Source organism: Phaseolus vulgaris, chromosome 4 (genome assembly GCF_051622355.1).
Source record: "Phaseolus vulgaris cultivar YP4 chromosome 4, ASM5162235v1, whole genome shotgun sequence".
Taxonomy (NCBI): Eukaryota; Viridiplantae; Streptophyta; class Magnoliopsida; order Fabales; family Fabaceae; genus Phaseolus; species Phaseolus vulgaris.
Genome location: NC_143501.1, coordinates 47,187,187 through 47,206,274, shown reverse-complemented (window position 1 = coordinate 47,206,274; position 19,088 = coordinate 47,187,187). Strand labels below are relative to the sequence as shown.

The window sequence follows — 19,088 nt, the reverse complement described above, 5'->3', positions numbered from 1 at the left end:
TAATATATTATTAAATAATTATCCTCTTTAATAGTTTCGAATTAAGGACTTCGGTGAGTTCGTTTTTCTTTTAAAAGATTCATTGAACTTAATCCATGAATTTGGTTTAACCAATACTCACTTGGAAGTGAAGAATAAGATTTCTTCTAATATCATTCTAAGAGTGATTAACTCAACCATTCAAAACCAATTTGTAAAGTAATGATTACTTCTATTTAGTTGAAATTATGTTTTCACAATATTAATTAACTCAAAATATGTAAATATCATATTTAAATATAATAAGTGATAAAAAAATATTGATTTTTGGAAAAATAGTATATATATATAAATAGTTTTTCTATTAAAAAAATTGATATAGCAATTGCTTTTTTACCAAAATAAAAAGGCAGTTACCAATAATTAAGAATAATGAAAAAAAATTGCCTAACCAATAAACGATTTTAAGGATTCCAATACAAAAAAGTATGACTTTGCATGGCTTCAAGTTTTGCTTTTCGTCCTACTTACAACCCATGAAATTGATCACTAAACTCCTAATCTTTCAATTTCTTTGGTTGAAATTTCCATGGTATCTTCTCTCTCACTGCTCTAACTCATTTCATATTCTACTATTCAACCATTGAATTATGTCCCTAGTGATGTCCTCTCGTTCAGGTTCAAAGAGGAGATCATGTGAGAATCCTTCATACAATTTGATAGTTTTGTCTGTGGAGGATGCCTCTTCATACAGTTTTTGAGAAGCATCAGGATCAGTAACAGAATCAGCAGTGCCGTGGAGAACTTGAAAGGGAACTCTCAGTTTTTCAAAATTTTGTTGCAAGTAGCTTGTAATTCGAAGAATTTCATAGCCAGTTCGTATTCTCAGAGATCCAGTACATACTAGAGGGTCTGAATATTTTGCATGTAGAGCCTCTGGATCTCTACAGACTGGTATTCCCTTCTTATATGCAGAATTGCATTGATATGTTGGCAGCAAAAATGAAAGCATAGGTGCAAGTGCCTTTCATGAAGAAAATATAGAGATGAAGATTGGTTCTATCCAATGATGTATATGCAAGCATGCCATGTTTTATAATTCAAGAAAATATGCTATGCATCGACAGTATAGAACCATTTACATTGTTATTTGATCACAAATCATCATGTATCAAAAGGCTCTGATACTATATTCTGGACTTTAAGCCTAACTCAACATTGTAAAACTGGTTTATAAGGTGAGTTTTGCACCAACTTATATACTATTAAATGTCCTTCCAACAAAGTTTGTTGACTTTTACAATCTACCCAGAAGTCATATCAATGGTGATTTCTTATTAGTTGATAATGGAAAACTGTTTTATACTGTCAATGCATGACCATTAAACTCTTTACATATTCTGATGTAAATGAAGATGTCAGAATGTATGTGTTATATAATCAGATAACTTGGATGCAACAAGCAAGGTATTCTAACCACCAAAATTGGATGAGAAGGTTCCACTCCAACTGCTGGTGAGGTGAATGTAGCACCAACTATGCTGGTTTCAACCTTTGGATCAAGCAGTGCCTACAATATATATAGCAGTGAAAAGCTGAATCAATTTAGTAGTCACCAGGTCCTGGATAATTTTTTTCCCCTAGAGTAAGCTTCATGAATAATGTAATACAAGAATACATAGCATGTGTACTGATTAGTGTAAAAGTTGTTTACATTGATAACCAATCAGAAATTATCATGAATAGTACTTTTATTGACTTCCACAATAATTATCATAAAAATCACATGTGATTTAATATTTGTTGACAGTGTGAAAACCACATAGAAATTAAGCTCTTAATAGAATACCCACCTTAAGAATAATGGCTGCACCTGTTGAGTGTCCATAGCAGAAACATGGAAGCCCATGATTTTCATTAAGAATCTTCTCAAGAAATACTTTCTGTTTATAAAAAAATGAAATAGTGTATATCAGAACATAGGTAATTTATGCAGACTCAATGCATATACACCACGGCTTCTTTTACTTAGACAATATCCTACAAAATAGTTATAGGTTCTAGAACATACCATATCAGAAACAGCATCATCAAGAGAATGGACATATGCATGTAGCCCATCACTTCCACCATGTCCTACAGAAGTGTAACGATTAGCAGAAAAAAAACAGGTTAATATTAGAAATGAAAGAGACATATGAGTAGAATAGAACACAATATACTAGATTATAAAGTAAAGAATTCAAGTTTTTTCATGATAGATCAATAGGGAACTTAACTCAGTGAAAAACTGAACAAGTAAGATTTAAGCAAGTAATTTGTCTTAATTTAAAGTCAGATCCTAATCTAATTCCTAGTGGTAAAAAAAACTGTAGTTGGTACGATAAGATGTGATACACAATCAATGGCATGTACCGGTGTCCTTCTCTTGGAGGACCCTCTAGGGGTGTGCCTTCCAACCAAGAGAAAAACATCAAGCACATGCTTATGAAAATGACCACACCAACCTCAAATGAACAAACAAAATCTCCATAAAAGAAAATAAAGGGCAAAAACACCTATGCATAGAAGAATTCTGTGATTTATTTGTAGTAATGTTCAACTGTCAACCTAAAATCCATTTATTGTCAGACTCTGAGTTAATGATTGAGCTATTATATTCTTAAACAAGCCAGACGCAACACGCACAGATAATAAGCTTACTCATAAACAGGAGCTTCACATGTTACTTTATCGCACAAATAAGCATCCAAATAACTTAGCCCTGCAACATCCAAACATACATGCATGTTGAAGAAGAATGGTGACAGCTAAAGTATTAAATAAAAAGAAGACATGTTGAAGACATGTCTTCTATAATCCAATGGAATAAGATAAATATAAAGAATGACATAAATTTGTTAGAAGTAAGTTTTCTTCACAGTTTCACCATCACACTACTGACAGCAAGAACTGAATTATTTTGTAGAAACAGCAGATATGGGTGAATCCTCCTTATAGCAATGAATAAAAAATAATAATGTATAGACGAAGCAGAATATCAAGTATGCTAAAAATTTATTCCATGATCCTCATGCCAGTGATACACAGACAAGAACATGAATCACTACCAATTCCTCCACAATTAATGCTTGCTCATAAATTAGAATTGGCTTCATACTTACCACTCCAATCCATCCCATAAACTTTGTAGCCATTAGCATTCAGCTGCTTTGCAAAATCACTATATCTGCTACTGTCAGAGAATAATGGGGATGGCTTCAGGAAAACAAAGAAGCAATATAAAATCTGAAAGGCTTTAGAGATAGAAATAAACATCTCACTTTCTATTTTTTCTTTCCTTTCTATCTTTCTCCAACTCACCCCATAAGGGGGTGTGAGAAAGAACATTATTACCCTTACATAAATTACTAACCTGTGTTCATTAAGACCATGCAGAAGAAGAACGAGTCCCCTGCACAAAGTAGGTAACCTATTTTAGCTGTCCAATCTCTATCAGAAAGAAAGGAAAATAGTGTTAAGGATGGGGTGAGGGAAAGGGGAATAATCTGAAGGAATAAATAGGTAAAGTGTCCTTAAAAACAGGAAAAAAAAACGTTTGGAGTAGAAATTGTGCATGTTATGCTATACTTGAATACCTTTGGTTTCAGGAAATGAAATTTAACAATGCGCAAGATAAAACATCAACATCAAACGTCTAAAGAACCATGGATATATCATTAATACATATGTATGCTCTTATTATGGTTATCATTATGAGGCTATCATTTAGATTAAAAAGTATTATGGAACTATATGAATTAATCATCCATAATCCGAAGGAACTTTTAAACTTTTCTTAATGTAATGAGTATTGTTCTAACAAATTAAAATTTCTTGATATCTACCTGATCTTATGATAAAGTGGTGTCCAACATTGTGTGAAAATGGTGTCACCCCTTTTGGTTCCCAAAATCCAATACTCCCTCACACACCTTTGATCATCATCCTCCACCACCCTCCTTACGGCCAATTCCCTCCTTGCCACCACCAAACCAACACCACTTTTCCTTGCCACCATCTTGGCCGGCATGCATACCGTTGCACCTTTCCGGTGGCATTCCTCCTTGCTGCCAGGTTTCTCGGCCGGGGACACCCTCCTCGGCCCTCTGAACGGCAACAGCAGCAGCATAGCAGCCGCACATATCAACGTCAACAAGCTCTTCAATGCTCTGAGAGATAACAATGCGCTTTCCTTCAAAATGAAAGCCTCTCTCGCCATTTTGTTCCAAATCCACACAACTTTTGCTGTTAATCCTCTATCTTATCACGTTGTTTTTTCTTCTTTTCCCTCGTGGAAAATGTTGAAAAAAATGAAAGAAGAAAGAAGAAGAAGAAGAAGAAGAAGAAAAGAGAAATGGAGGGGAGATTTTGCTTGTTATGAAAGCATTCAGAATTGCAGATGATAAAAATAGCATATATAAAACAGGATGATGAAGAGGATGGCCATGATGATATGGCATATATAACGATGATGACCAGATTACAATGCAATAACAATGAACAAGAATAAGCAATACATGCAGCGTAGAGATATTTTTCTACAGTATCATTCTATAACAAAATGTTGTGTGAAAGTTTATTAACTTCTATAACTATTTTAAAAATCATACAAAAAATATTTTAAACTGGTTGATAATTCTATATTAGTCACCACAGTTTATGTTTACAACACATGTCTATTAAAAGAAAGTTAATAGTACATTCCATCCATTTTCAGAGTATATGAGTAAAAAGATAGAAAGAGATTGAAGTTGAAGCGCTACACGTGGTGTTTCAGAATATTTAAAGGTAAGATTAAGTTGAAGCAGTCAAGAAAATGACATGACATACAAACAAACTTTCCATAAAGTGAGGAGCCAACGGATTATTACTAACGAATTAGTTGTAGTCACACATGGATTTACGCAATCATAATTACTCATCACAGATGAATATATATAGCAGACACTTCGGATCTTGGATATTTATTACAGAGATAAAAGATAAAAACATGTCATGGATAAACTATGTTATTAGATGTTTGATTTTGTGCACATATCATAAAAAACAGTATTATAAAAAGATAAGAAGATTCTTTACACTAAATGTAAGTCCAAAATAACTTACACCAACTTTTTAATGGATAATTTGTCCAAATCTAATGATTTATATCAATTCATTTAAATGACTCACTTTAAGTAAAATTATCTGAACTATTAGATTTGCTAAAATTAACTATTAAGATTTGATGTAAGTCCTTAGATTTACATCTACTTGTATATATACACACACAAATATTATCAAGGAAAATCATTACTAAAAAGGGGTGAGAAAGTAAAAAAAACAATTTCAAATACTTGAATGCACAAAGGCACTTTCTGACCATAAAAAGCAAACCATGACTCAAGTTAAATCAATGTGTTTCATCCCATTATTCCAATTGCTTAGGTTCTCAACATTAGGCGTTTTGCTCCATTTGAATTATTCAACACCCCTTTGCAACCAGCTTTGGAGATAAATTGGAATCACTAAGATTTGAGTCATCATGACTATAACTTCGAACAAATGAGAAAATTATTCATTAATTTGCTATGAGACCAATCCATAGGGTACTGTAAATCGATATATTTCCAATAACTTAACCAATCAAACGGCTATTCATGGAAATGATCTGCTATAAACCAAACTCTAATGAAAAATCCACCCTTACACAACTATAAACAGAGAAACATTTGAACCACTCGATTGCTGCAGTGCCAAACTGCAAGGATACACAACTTTAATTAATTGAATTTATCAGTGGTTTTGTCGAGAACTAATTGCTGCAGCACTTCTCACCTTCTAGACAGTACTAGTTTCATGGGACATCTAACAATAACAAATATTAGCACCTGTGGCGTCCAAGAAAGGTTTCAGATATGGATGTTACCAGAGTAATTGCCCAGTAAGATGAGACATAATTTTGGTTTCAGGAGCTAACTATTGACTAATCATGTCCCAGTATAACTGCAACACTTTTGACTTCATTGATCCCTCCAAAAACAAAGAATCGTGAAGTTCAGCAGCTTCTAACATGTAACATTGCCTGAAAGTCTCAATTTTCTTTATCTGATGGATTGAGCAACTTTGCTGGTAACTAAAATCTTAACCATCTTGCATTTTTTTCATTTTCTTTTTCAAGGCCTTGTCAAAGTTGCTGCTTGACAGAGAAAGAACCTGATTCAGAAGTAACCTTACTCCAGATTTCTCCATAATTGAAAATCTAGGTTTAATCCTTTTCTCTAAACTGTATCCAAAATACTGAGGGAACTTAACCAGCTCAGATTTTGGGTATCCTGTGGTCAAAAAGAAATCCCATTTTGGAATCAAATTTTCAGTCAAGCTGAAAGTATACAAGGCTCCATATCTTGAAATCATGGTCCCAATTTCTTCCAAAGTGTATCCCCTCTCCAAGAAAAATGCTGTTATAGGTTTTAGGTTGGCCTCAATGCTAAGACCAAAATTTTGTGGGCATCTGAATAGAAGAATGCCAACATCAGCCCCCAAAGAACGGAAGTACTTAGCTGTGGGTCGGAGATTGTCCTCTACACTGTAACTAACGATATTGGGGCAACGAGTTAAAATCTTCCCTATATTCTCTTCAGAGAGGCCCAATTCATGAAGGAAATCTATGCTTTCCATCACTTTCTGCCTGCTATAAGTTAGCAGGGCCGGGAAGCGATAGATCAGCTTTGGCCATTGCTTCTCATCAACACCCAATGATTCTAAGAACTTCATGGTGGGTTTAAGATTTTCAGATAAACTGATACCACATAATTGAGGCCTTTTACTGAGGATAGTGGGAATGTGCTCTCTTGGCACTCCAAGTTCAAGAAAAAACTCAACCACTGGCTTAATTTTACCCTCCAAGCTATAGTAGGCAAAAGCTGGGAATCGGTGTGTTATACTACGAATCTGCTCAATATCCATACCAAGTTCTATGAGATAGACAATATGAGGGCGCAGATTGCCACCATCTGGGTCTGTCTCACTCACTAGTGACACAGCTTTAAGCTTTTTGGAGTCTAACACTGGACTAGAAGGAGAAACTAGCACTTCTGATTTGTCCTTAACGGGTGGATTTGGATAGTTTTCCACTACATCCACCAGAGTGTCACCATGCTCTTCAAAAAGAGATTCCAGATAAGGGATAAGAGCATCCCTGATCTCCAAAGTTGTAAGCTCTCTTCCTGTTTGTGTCAATAAAACTATGATTAGCAGTATTCAACACAGAAGAAAATTAAGAAATAGAGTAATTGTTGTGACAGAACCTGCAAGATACCAAGACTTGTGTTTAGAATGAAGCTTTGAGACAAGGTGATCAATAAAAAGATCTGACTTGTTGATAGTTCTAGCAGCAACCGCATTGCTCGAACCTTGTTTCTTCAAGAACAAGGTCAATACAGCCTTGGCTTCTTCCTTTTCTGCTACTAACAGAGTGGGAGACACCACTTTTAAATTCAATGACCCATCTATGCCTGAGGAAAGAGCACCACCATGAATGGGCTATGCTTATTTGGATGTTACATAAACCTCATGCCCATAATCTAAAAACAAACGAAAATTCTAACCTGATTTTGCCTGGCAAATGAAGACCTTTGCAGGAAAAGAAAGTTGAGTCCTGATAAAATATTCATAAGTGAAAAAAATGTTCATGTAATTTCATAAAGAGGAAAAAACATAAAAAACATATACAAGAGAATGAAAATCCTTGCATGCATCTACTAATAGACAGTAAGACACAGAAAAGCAAGAATTTATTGGGGTTCCAAGGCTATTTATGGTGAGTTTGGGTAAACAACTTAACTAAGCGCCTACTGAATAAGTTCCTACTGTATAGTGTTTATGTTTAAGCTGTTTTTATAATCAAATAAAGAATAGAGAACTTACTGAACAAGGCATATGAGCATCTCATAAGTTACTCTAAGTTCTCTTAAACACACTCAGTGATAATGTCATAAGATAAGTCATCTACAATATGAACAAGCTCTTTGAACCTAAGGCCATTTCAAAGAGCTTATCTGAGCTAATAAAAGTGACTCTACATCTAAGTTATTTTAAAAATATTTCACAGGAAAATTCTTATTAAAATATATAATGCTTTTTAGAGCAAACTACATTGCTACTCCCTTTGTTCTTTTTAAAAATTCACACGATACACCATTACTTTTTTTTTCTCCCACATTGAACCCATTAACTGTTTCAAATACATTACACTGAGAGACTCTCTCTGATACTCAAGAAACAAACACATTGCATCTTGCATCCATGTAAACAGTCTACTCAAAAGTTAAAAAGACAGGAATATACTGTGAATTTTGAAGAAACCATAAGAAATATCAATATAATCTACTCTGTTTTTTGTGTTTCTAAGGTATGAAATACCTTTTTTTCTTTCATTTAACACTTTCTTATAAAGTATGAGGAATATTTGAAAGAGGAATTGTAAGAGAGGGTATAACATTACTCTTCATTTTAGCTTAAGAAATCAAACTAGTGAATAACTTCATACAAAAAAATTTATTATACATGTATTTAGAATTCTTATTTTGGCTTCTGGCAAACGGTTTCCATAGACGCAGATACCCCACCTTCTACCATTTAACATACACAAAGGCAAAAACACCCCACAAGCTCATTCCCCTGAATTTCCTCTCCTCCCTCTTGATCCTCTCTCGTGGAGCTTTGAATTTGACAGAAAAAAAGCAACATGAAGAAAAAAATTGATACTGGGCATGCAGGGAAATTCCTAGAGAATGTGAAGTGCATGAAAAGAGTGAGGAAAAAGGGTACCTCGTGGTTGTGTAAGAGAAGAATCTTGCACACAAAAAATGGTGGGGTAGTTGAATTAAGGAGAAAGTCTTCATCTTCTTAGGCTTGAGTTAGTTTCTGTGAAAAAAAAATGTTTTTTTTCATTATTGTATCACTGCGTGGACTGCAGACAACGGACACAATCATGGGAGATAAGGTTCCATAGATGTTGCAAATAAGTTTATCTTTTGGTCTTTATTATGTATTTAGTAAAAATAATTTGGTTTTTTATGTTTTACAATTTTTATTTTACTTAATTAAGTTTAATAAGGGAATCAATTTTCTTATTAGTTTAAAATTTATACAATCAGTGGTATAGGAGATTAAGATATAAGAACATATGATATCACACTAAATTTAGATATCTAAGATTTTATATAATAATTTTAAAATCTAAATAAGTGATAGATACTATTTATATATAACTATCATTTTGAAACTATTTATTAATAATAGAAATAAATTTAAATATCAATTATTTTTTTAATCTAAAATTATATTTAAAATTAGTTTCTATTTAATGATTTTACGGTGGGTGGTAGATGTAAAAGATATATTTTACTTTTCAAAATTATATACACTTCCATAAATTTTAAATCTTTAAATTTACTTTCTAACTTAGAATGTTTAATTTTTATATATAATTTTAAATATTTAAATATGTAGTAATTAAGTTAAAAATGCACAACTTAGTGAAAAATTGATTCATCATATTACATTTTAATGGGAAGTTAATCATTAAAGAATCCATTTCATATTATAAATCCTTGAACATTTATGCTTAACAATAACAATATCTCATAAAACGTAACAATAAAATATAATCACTAGGTATTCTCTTTTATTCCATATTGAAAGTATAATCACCAAAATTCAAATTTTATAACACTTATGAATAAATACAAATTACCATCGGTTATAAGGTGAATTTTTTACCTTAACTATAAATATAATCAAACTATAATATAAAATTAAGTAGATTTTAATTTGTAAACTAATTTTATAAAATTTAATTAAATTTAAAATTTAATTTATAAGATGATTTTATAGTGCATCAAAATTTATTGGTCATGCATGATAAGGTGGACATTGAAGATTAGGATTGAACTTCTTTTTAATGTATTTTTCCATCACCTTAATTATTTTGTTTATTTTTTCTTCTTTTTTTCTATTATATAAGAAAATATAAAGACTTTTGCATTAAAATGGTCTAAATTTGTTCAAAATTTATTAATTACAATGGATAAAAACTTTTTTTAATTATATTCTTTTTATAAAATTGTGTTTGAGGTGTAAATTTTTCAAAATTTATTAGAATGTATAAAAAAAATTATTTATATTTTCGTGATAAAGTTGTGTTTAAGGTAAGCCAACTTTAAACCAACGTGCTTAAAGAACACAACTTATGATTCTCAAACATTTTTAAATTTAGATTATAATAAAAAAAACATGATTTTAGGATGTAACACGAAAAAAGTGGCACAATCTAAGTACAAATGTAATTAAGGTGAAAGTCGTAAAAGAGGTGAAAAGAGATGAATTTAGTTATATAATTTTTACATTGAAATTATTTTTTACATGCACGACTTTTGTTTTATTTTTTGTTTTATGATTATTTAAGAATTTTTAAAAATAAGAAAATAACATATAAATTTAAATATTTATATAAAAATAATATATAAATTTAAGGATTGAGTTGTTAAATATAATTAAAATTGTTGTTTTTTTATTTGTAAAGTCAATGAAAAATAAAGCTAGCATAAAAAAATCTACCAAACTATTTCATTGAGTTCAGTAATTTTTAAAAATTGCAATACAAAATTGTTTGACAAATTACATATTATACTAAATTATTATTTTTAATTATTTAATTAATTTATTATTAATATATATGCAGGAATTTTTAAGATTTGTTTATTTTAGAAATTATTTAATAATAAGATACTTTTTGACACATATTAACATTTAATAAAAAATATTTTATTATTAAATAATTTCTAAACAAATCTTAAAAATTTCTACATATATATATATATATATTAATAAAAAATTACTTAAATAATTAAAAATAATATTTTAGTATTATGTCATTTTCAAACAATTTTTCTCTGCAATTTTTAAAAATTATAGAACTCAATTAAATTTTTCTGTGCAATTTTTTAAAATTATAGAACTCTATTAAATAATTTGGTAGATAACTTTTGTGCCAATTTCATTTTTCATTAATTGTACAAATAAAATAAACAACATTTTATTAATTTTTAAATTAATCAAATAATTATTTCTTACAATTTTTTGTTAATTATATTAAATATTTAAATTTACATATTATTTTTATATAAATATTTAAATTTATTTATTACATTTTTTATTCTTAAATTCTTAAATAATGAGAAAATACAAAATTATACAACTAAAGTTGTCATCCATAAAGGACTTTTATAATTTTTTGTCACCATAGTGTTTTACATGTACAAGTTCTATATATTTACATTTACATCAAAATCGTTAACAACTCTCATAACTTTCACCTTTAATTAAACTCAAACCCAACTTAACATAAACATTGTTGGAAATCTTACACCGATTAAAGATTATGATATTTATAACTTCACCTTATAAGTCGATTTTATAAGGTTGAGTTAGGTTTAAAGTTCATTTCTTAACATGATATCAGAGTAATTTAAAGATTATCATAACAGAAGTTTGTTGGACTTATCGGACATATATTTCTCATATTTACTAGATATTTACTAGAAACATTGTTGGAGATCTCATATTAACTATAAATTAGGATATTAAGTAAGCAGTTTTATGAGATTGAGTTAGACTTAAATCCACTTTTTAATCAAGATAATTAAATTTTGTTTTGTGCATTTAGTAAATTTTGAGAAAGATTGCATCATTTTGGTGTAAAAAGAATTTCTCCTTCTTTTTAAAGTTTTGAAAAAAAGAGAAGACTTTGAAGTCAAATCGTTTACTCCGTCAAAAGAAGCCAACGAAACTTTATTGTAATGGTTTGGTTTTTTTCAAAATGTGGAGACACACGACATGTTTCTTTCTTTCATTCAACAAAGTGGTTGGGGTACGGATACTGCAAAGAAAGATGAAATTAATGTTTTTTTAATGGTAGTGGGCCAAGAAGAACACGTTTTATTCAATCATTCATCCTTCTTATCTTCTCCAAAACTTTTCTCTATTCCAACTTCTCTTCTGAGTTTCTTACAGGAATTAACATGGCTACCTTGACTGTGCCCCCAGTTCCTCCTTCCCCTAGAGATGATGCAGTGCAACTTTACCGTGCTTTTAAGGGTACCCTTTTTCTCTCTTCAAAATTGTTGTTTATGCTTTAAACATACCTTAGAATTCTGACCTTTAATTAGGTAGTTTCTGCTTGAAACTTCCCTTTCAGGAAGATGCTATTATTGTAATTTAAGTCAAATTAATCTTAAACTCTTGAGTGAGACTATATATAACGGTTTGGTGACTGAGACTACAAACAATGTTAAGATAGTTTCGAAATGGGTCTGATACATATTAAGAAGTGAACTTTAAACATAATTCAACAACCTCGTAAAATTAACTTATAAGATAAGATTTGCTCCACCTATATACTATGAAATGTTCTAATTTCTAATCAATATGAGATTTCCAACAGCTATATCTAGAACAAAATGTTTGAGTTCATGTCAGTGTCAAATTTAATATAATCTCCAAGTATTAACCTTTTTGGATGCTTCCTTTTAATTTGAAATTTGGAAACAGACCCTGATTGCCAGTGTTGTTGTTTTCTTTTGTGTTATGCTGATTCTTGCTTGACTTTTAAGACTATTTTCATCTCAATTTTCTTTTGCATGTAAATGTACCTTGAATGTTTCTTTCTGACGTATAGATTGTTTGTGAAGTGTCTATTCATATTGCTCTTTCAATTTCTTTCTAATTGTCTGTTTTCACAGGAATGGGTTGTGATACCAGTGCTGTTATCAATATTCTTGCTCATCGTGATGCTACACAGCGTGCCTACATTCAACAAGAGTACAAAACAATGTACTCTGAGGAACTTTCCAAACGTTTAGCTTCAGAGCTTAGTGGAAATTTAGAGGTACTAATTACTAGTAATTTGATTAAAAAATGGACAAGGAAAGCATGTGGAAAAGATGGTTCAACTAATAATATAACAGAGAAAAAATGTATATTCTTTATCCAAAAAGTGTAATATCATCATTTGAGAAAAATAAATGGTACCATCATGAGAATTAGAGAAACATAGAATGTGGCAAACAAACCTCTATTTTACATGACATTTATCACAATTTATCACCTGCCATTAAGCTGGAGTTAGTGCTGTAAACAAACTTTAATGAACTGAGTAAAACGTTTTAAACTCATGAAACCGAACAGAATCTATAAAAATAAGATGAAGGAGCAGAGACAAAAATAGACATATAGATAGGTTATACTTATTGTGTGGTCACACTATTCATTTAGTAGGAAGACATTTGTATAGAAAACTAAATCATATGTATCTTGAAATTTAGAATAGTGGATGAAATGTTCAACACTTTTGTTTTGTCTTATATATTTATTTCTTCTGTTTTTCAGACTGCAGTTCTGATGTGGTTGAAGGACCCTGCAGGACGTGATGCAGCAATCATTAGGAAGTCTCTAATAGAGATCCGAGACAATATAGGTGCTACTGAAGTTATATGTTCACGGACTCCATCTCAGCTGCAATATTTAAAACAGATCTACCATTCATTGTTTGGTGTTTATCTTGAGAATGATATTCAAGCAACCACCAGCCCCGGGAGTGATCATCAGAAGGTGAGGTTTCTATTGGTAACATTTATGAAACTAACATGTGATATTGTGATTTATGTTATAGATTCTACATCGATTACAGATAAAAGTATTTTATAGTATATAAGTGGGTGTAAACTTACTTTATAAATCAGTTTTGTAAGATTGAATTAAGTTTAAAATTCATTTCTTAATATAGTATCAGACCATTCATAAATATATATTATCACGCACGAGTTGGCTTATAAGCCGGTCTGTAAGATTGAGTTATGACAAAAAATTTCTCTAAATTAGTTTATGTATGGACCTGAAACACCAATGGGGATTGTACCTGCAAAAAGGGGTACTACTAGTAGTAGTCTTCTTGGCCTTTGTTAAGATCAACTTCCTCTTTTCTGCAGAAAAATGGTACCTTTAATGACACTTCAACCCATAAGTTAGGCTACCTAGAGGGTTTTGAGAAAAATAGCTATGAAAAAGTAGTTTGCTTTCATGTTCACTTCTATGAGTTCCTTTCAAGTTATTAGAAGAGTACAACTACTGTTATTGATTAGTTTTATGTATGAAACTTGCTTCAGCTGTTGCTTGCATATATAAGCACACCTCGTCCTGAAGGCCCTGAGGTTAATAGAGAAATTGCTCAGAAGGATGCAAAGGCTCTGTACAAAGCAGGGGAGAAGAAACTTGGAACTGATGAAAAGACCTTTATCCACATATTCAGTGAACGGAGTGCTGCACATTTGGCTACTGTTAGTGCCTATTACCATGACATGTATGGTCACTCCCTGAAGAAGGTATCTTCAGAACTTGTAATTTCTTCAATTAATTTTACTCTTTCTTGAGATATTTTTACAGTGCTTGTTCAATCTGAATTTATCAGGCAATAAAGAAGGAAACATCTGGGCCGTTTGAACATGCACTTCTGACAATAATCCAATGTGCCATTCATCCAGGAAAGTATTTTGCTAAGGTATTCCTCTGCATTTCAGCTTTTGATAATTGCTTCTTGCAATGCTATTTCAACAATTTTTTGTTCATTGACTAACAGAAGATACTTATGCTAGGTTTATTGAGAGAATTAAATTGACAAGGATGCTGAAAAAGTATTTGCCTGTTTAAACTAAACTGTGTTTGTGTTGTTACAAGGCAGGAAATTGTTCTGACAGCTTTATGGTCTGTACCTGTTTGATTTCCTTCTTACTTTTCTGATATAAAAACCTTTTCACGAAACAATTTCAAATTACTCAGCAGCCAATTTCTCATCCAAAATCTATCAAGATTTGAAAAGTGTTTCCAAAGCAAATGTCTTAAACCATAAAATACAAACAACTTAATGATGTTTCTTTTCATTTTGTCTGTATTAAAACTCAACTTTACAAAACTCTCTAATTGATACGTATGCACTTACTTCTATACTATGAAATGTCCGTATCAAATCTCCAATAATTTTCATGTTGTTCAACCTCTCTCAGTTTCACTCAAATTGTGCCTTCCACCACTCTGCGCCAGCAGTCTGAACAACCTTGTTTGGTTGCATTTTAAAAACTCAAAGCAGTTTTTGAGAAAAGAAATCAAACACGCCCTTAGATTTTCCAGAGCCAGTTTTGTCAAACATTTAGAATAAGCAGATTGTATTGGCTAAGTCATTTGGATTCTTACAACACTTTTGGTCATTGGCTGTATACTGCATTACCATGTAATTAGGAATATACATAACTGAGTGCTTGCTTGTAGTGATTTGTTATCTATATATATTCATCATGATGCCTTGAGCCAGCATTGTTGGAATTGATTCTTCAAATAGGGAACTTTTTAAAATGTGTGATCACCATGCAGGTTTTGCACAAGGCAATGAAAGGTTTTGGGACTAATGATTCCACACTCATAAGAGTCATTGTGACAAGGACAGAGGTTGATATGCAGTATATCAAAGCTGAATATTCAAAGAAACACAGGAAGACTCTTAACGATGAAGTTCACTCAGAAACATCTGGTCACTACAGGGCTTTTCTTCTCTCACTTTTAGGCCCTAATATCTAGCCAAGATGTCCAATGGTGTTTCATGTGGAATAAATTCACCCTCTGATGATTTAATATTGGTTTGTTGTAGTTTATAATTCTAAATCCTAAACTCTAAACTGAAAATAAGGTTTTTTGACTGACTGAAAATCCTTGTAGAATAAGGGTTTGTTGTTGTTGAACACTTGTACTAGGATTTAGAGAGTATTAATTTCAACCTAATGCATTGATGAAGAATTGTTGTGTATTAAATATAATATAAAGGCTAGGTTCTTCAGTTAAGTGTTCAAACTATCATTTTTATTGTAAATGAAAGTTTAATTTTCAGACATTGCTACTAAGTATGAAATCTTGTATACCATCCGAAACTATATTAAGCATTATCTTTGAAGTGGTTATATAAAAATTCATAATTTTTTTACATAGGAAAGTTCTTTATGCTGATGTATTTAAATTAAACTTCATAATTATATAGAAAGGACAAAAGAGAGAAAATAAATACATAAAAGAAATATAGCAGTTGTAAAAAACTTAAAAATAAAAAAATATAAGAGTATATATTTTATAAGAAAAAACAAGTATTTGAACAATCTGAAAACTACAACTTTATTATTTTGTAAATTCAATATATAATTTTCAGTAGAAAGCTGAAACCGTGATATTTGATATGGGAGCTTGCTGTGCCTTGGCCTCCTGCACCCCTAGAATTACTAGCCACACCCATACTAATAGCAAAACACTAAAATACCCTTATAATAGCAGTTGTAAAAAACTTAAAAATCACAAAATGATATGGTTATTTTTGAGTCCTTATTTTTATATCAAAACTTTTAATGGCAGTGTTCTCACGTAGATATGACTTAAATTTAATCTTGATTTATAAAAGTATAAAAATGTTATATAAGAATGACACAATTGTTATATAAAAGTATAAAAATGTGCATATTTAATTTGGGTTTTCTCAATGTACTAATTCCAAGAAGGTGGTCCATTTTGTTTGTGATGCATAACACTTCTAAATATTACCATATATCAAGAAAAAAAAAATTAGTGTATGCTATAAATATACTAAAAAAATATTAATTACATTGCCATCTTTCAACTACTCACACATAACTAATATTTTTAATTGTTTCATCCATTGCAGTTTCAAGTTTAACGTGCATATTATAATATTATTAAATAAAAATTAATTTTAGATAAAAAAAATTATCAATTTCTAGAATAACTAAATTAGGTACTATTTTAGAAATTAAAAAAAATTATTGATATTTAAATTAATTTTTTATTGATAAAAAGATTTTAAATTAGTATCTAATTAACTACCTAAATTTTAGGTATCAACTATTTAGATTCTAAAGTTGATATTTCAAATCTTAGTATTTAATTAGATACTAATTTAGAAATTATTTATCAATAATAGAAACTAATTTAGATACTAATAATTTTTTTAGTCTCTAAAATAGTATTTAATTTTGTTAATATAGCAGTTAATTATTTTTTGTCTTAAAAATTGATTTCTATTTAATGATTTGTTTTAGTAGTATGATGATAAGTTTATTGAATTTTAAGTATGATAACCATCTATATTATAATTTAAATAATTAATTAATATAAATCATAATTTTACATAAAAAAATATGGATAATGGATAATTCGACTGTGAAAAATAATTGATTAATAAATTTAAAATAATTAGAAATTTCAAATATTTGTCTTCTTATAATAATAATAATTATTATTATAACTAGTAGTTAAAATTTTAGTAACTAATCATAATAAGTATATTTTAAAAAATATTTTATAAAATTTTATTAATAATAAAAAATATTTTAAATCTTAATATTTTTTATTTTATAAAAAATATTTAATTTAATTAATATAATAATTTATTATTATTTTCTCTAAATGTAATTATTATTTAATCATTTTTGTTATAATGATAAATTATCAGTACTCTAAATATCAATTAACATAAAACTTGCATTAACATTGATGCTAAATTATTTGTGTTTAAAACATTTTAGTTTGGACTATCTCTACACCCTTTCTTTATCCTTTATATATACACAGTTTTTTTCCCAAAAATATAAGGTCACTACAAGAAAAATCAAATAGAAACTAATTTTTAGAAACCAAAATAATTAGTTGCAATAATAACTAAATTAGAGACCACTTTAGAAACTAAAACAAAAATTAGTTTTTAAATTAGTTTCTATTATTGTTAAATAGTTTCTAAATTGATATCTAATTAGCAACTAAGGTTTTAACTATCAATTATTTAGTTTCTAAATTTGGTCTCTAAAACCTTGGTAGCTAATTAGATACCAATTTAGAAACTATTTAACAATAATAGAAACTAATTTAGAAATCAATTTTTGTTTTAGTTTTTAAAATGGTCTCTAATTTAGTTACTATTGTAACTAATTATTTTAGCTCTAAAAATTGATTTCTATTTCATGATATTGCAGTGGATGAAGAATAAAATAGAAAATTAAGGGATGAAATATAGTTGTGCCAAAGGAGAATATATATTTATTATTGAAGAATAATTTATAAGTATAAAATAAAGATGATGAAATAAATAGATTTTGGTGAAACTAGGGCAAAGGGCATTTAATTAAGTGTGGACCAATTGAACTACTGAAATGTCTCCTGATAAGTGATTTTCAATGATTTATTTGCCCTACAGTGGTAGATCAATGTGCAGTTATGGCTATCAGTCCCTTTCACATCTTATCTTCCATGCCAAAACAATAATGCAGACATTCATATTCTGCTCCAATTAATGCTCTCATCATGCAATCATGTAACTGTTATCTTCATCAACATGCCCTCTGCTACACCACCTCTTTCTTCACTAACCCTAAATATCTTCTTTTTTTTTTATATAGAAACAACCATGCTTTTTCTATAAATACATTACATTTTAGTTTTGTTTATAGTGATCTCTTTCACTGGTATATAAAAGGTGAAAAAAAGTGAAAAACAACTGCTATTTTAGATTTTTTACTGTAGTTTCAGTACATCTATTATCTATCTGATTAATAGTTATTACAGCAAAAATCAATACATATATATATATATATATATAGTTTATTTGAATATGCTTCACTTAAGGTTACAGCTGTTGCAAGTGGCTTTTTCATGAGAGCATCAAGTGAGTGGAATATCATATCAACTAAAAGGAGTCTATAAGTGGGGCACAATGCAAGCCACAATCACAACACAAACATGCAGATCACAGTATCAAGTAACGTGGATATCTTCCAATCATAGCCCATGTATCTGGAATTTTTCAAGCACAAACACCCTTTTTTCAGGATTTGCCAAAAGATGTGATTTTACATGCACATCAAAGGAAACTCACTAATATATTCTTCAAATCTTTCACACTCATCACTGTTTTTTTCTTAACT

General features: G+C 30.0%; 3 protein-coding genes across 6 annotated transcripts; 1 reads left to right on the top strand and 2 right to left on the bottom strand.

The window, feature by feature from the left end:
• Positions 1-471: 471 nt before the first annotated feature.
• On the bottom strand, positions 472-4,378 carry LOC137837907 (caffeoylshikimate esterase). 3 transcript variants are annotated; one of them, XM_090301096.1, is made up of 8 exons: positions 3,867-3,995; positions 3,395-3,471; positions 3,144-3,214; positions 2,683-2,743; positions 2,051-2,115; positions 1,833-1,922; positions 1,457-1,549; positions 472-1,003 (listed from the first exon to the last, which is right to left on the bottom strand). In XM_090301096.1, the coding sequence occupies exons 4-8, from the start codon at positions 2,684-2,686 to the stop codon at positions 602-604; spliced, it is 654 nt and encodes a 217-aa protein (XP_090157222.1). In that variant the 5' UTR covers positions 2,687-2,743; positions 3,144-3,214; positions 3,395-3,471; positions 3,867-3,995; the 3' UTR covers positions 472-601. The 3 variants fall into 3 exon arrangements, with proteins under 3 accessions (XP_090157222.1, XP_068503186.1, XP_090157221.1); XM_068647085.2 differs by lacking the exon at positions 2,683-2,743 and having other exon boundaries at positions 3,395-3,433; positions 3,867-4,378; XM_090301095.1 differs by lacking the exon at positions 2,683-2,743.
• A 1,178-nt stretch (positions 4,379-5,556) lies between these two features.
• On the bottom strand, positions 5,557-9,024 carry LOC137837906 (transcription termination factor MTERF5, chloroplastic). Of its 2 annotated transcripts, none has more exons than XM_068647084.2 (4): positions 8,833-9,024; positions 7,611-7,660; positions 7,311-7,517; positions 5,557-7,229 (listed from the first exon to the last, which is right to left on the bottom strand). In XM_068647084.2, exons 1-4 carry the CDS (start codon positions 8,904-8,906, stop codon positions 6,145-6,147), a joined length of 1,416 nt encoding a protein of 471 aa, XP_068503185.1. In that variant the 5' UTR covers positions 8,907-9,024; the 3' UTR covers positions 5,557-6,144. The 2 variants fall into 2 exon arrangements, with proteins under 2 accessions (XP_068503185.1, XP_090157220.1); XM_090301094.1 differs by lacking the exon at positions 8,833-9,024 and adding an exon at positions 8,631-8,817.
• A 2,839-nt stretch (positions 9,025-11,863) lies between these two features.
• LOC137837905 (annexin D5) lies at positions 11,864-15,951 on the top strand. The gene is made up of 6 exons (XM_068647083.2): positions 11,864-12,162; positions 12,807-12,952; positions 13,453-13,674; positions 14,229-14,444; positions 14,531-14,620; positions 15,487-15,951. The coding sequence occupies exons 1-6, from the start codon at positions 12,087-12,089 to the stop codon at positions 15,688-15,690; spliced, it is 954 nt and encodes a 317-aa protein (XP_068503184.1). The 5' UTR covers positions 11,864-12,086; the 3' UTR covers positions 15,691-15,951.
• The last annotated feature ends 3,137 nt before the right edge of the window (positions 15,952-19,088 follow it).

What these genes read in the sequence shown, in the direction of transcription:
- LOC137837907 (XM_068647085.2), bottom strand. Translation starts at nt 4,240, where the DNA reads ATGGCGAGAGAGGCTTTCATTTTGAAGGAAAGCGCATTGTTATCTCTC. An exon ending in TTATGGGATGGATTGGAGTG is followed by an intron (nt 2,116 to 3,143) that starts GTAAGTATGAAG and finishes ACACTTCTGTAG; the next exon opens with GACATGGTGGAAGTGATGGG. An exon ending in ATGATGCTGTTTCTGATATG is followed by an intron (nt 1,923 to 2,050) that starts GTATGTTCTAGA and finishes TTTTATAAACAG; the next exon opens with AAAGTATTTCTTGAGAAGAT.
- LOC137837906 (XM_068647084.2), bottom strand. Translation starts at nt 8,906, where the DNA reads ATGAAGACTTTCTCCTTAATTCAACTACCCCACCATTTTTTGTGTGCA. An exon ending in TTCTCTTACACAACCACGAG is followed by an intron (nt 7,661 to 8,832) that starts GTACCCTTTTTC and finishes ATATTTTATCAG; the next exon opens with GACTCAACTTTCTTTTCCTG. An exon ending in CAAGTCTTGGTATCTTGCAG is followed by an intron (nt 7,230 to 7,310) that starts GTTCTGTCACAA and finishes TGACACAAACAG; the next exon opens with GAAGAGAGCTTACAACTTTG.
- LOC137837905 (XM_068647083.2), top strand. Translation starts at nt 12,087, where the DNA reads ATGGCTACCTTGACTGTGCCCCCAGTTCCTCCTTCCCCTAGAGATGAT. An exon ending in ACTTTACCGTGCTTTTAAGG is followed by an intron (nt 12,163 to 12,806) that starts GTACCCTTTTTC and finishes CTGTTTTCACAG; the next exon opens with GAATGGGTTGTGATACCAGT. An exon ending in AGCTTAGTGGAAATTTAGAG is followed by an intron (nt 12,953 to 13,452) that starts GTACTAATTACT and finishes TCTGTTTTTCAG; the next exon opens with ACTGCAGTTCTGATGTGGTT.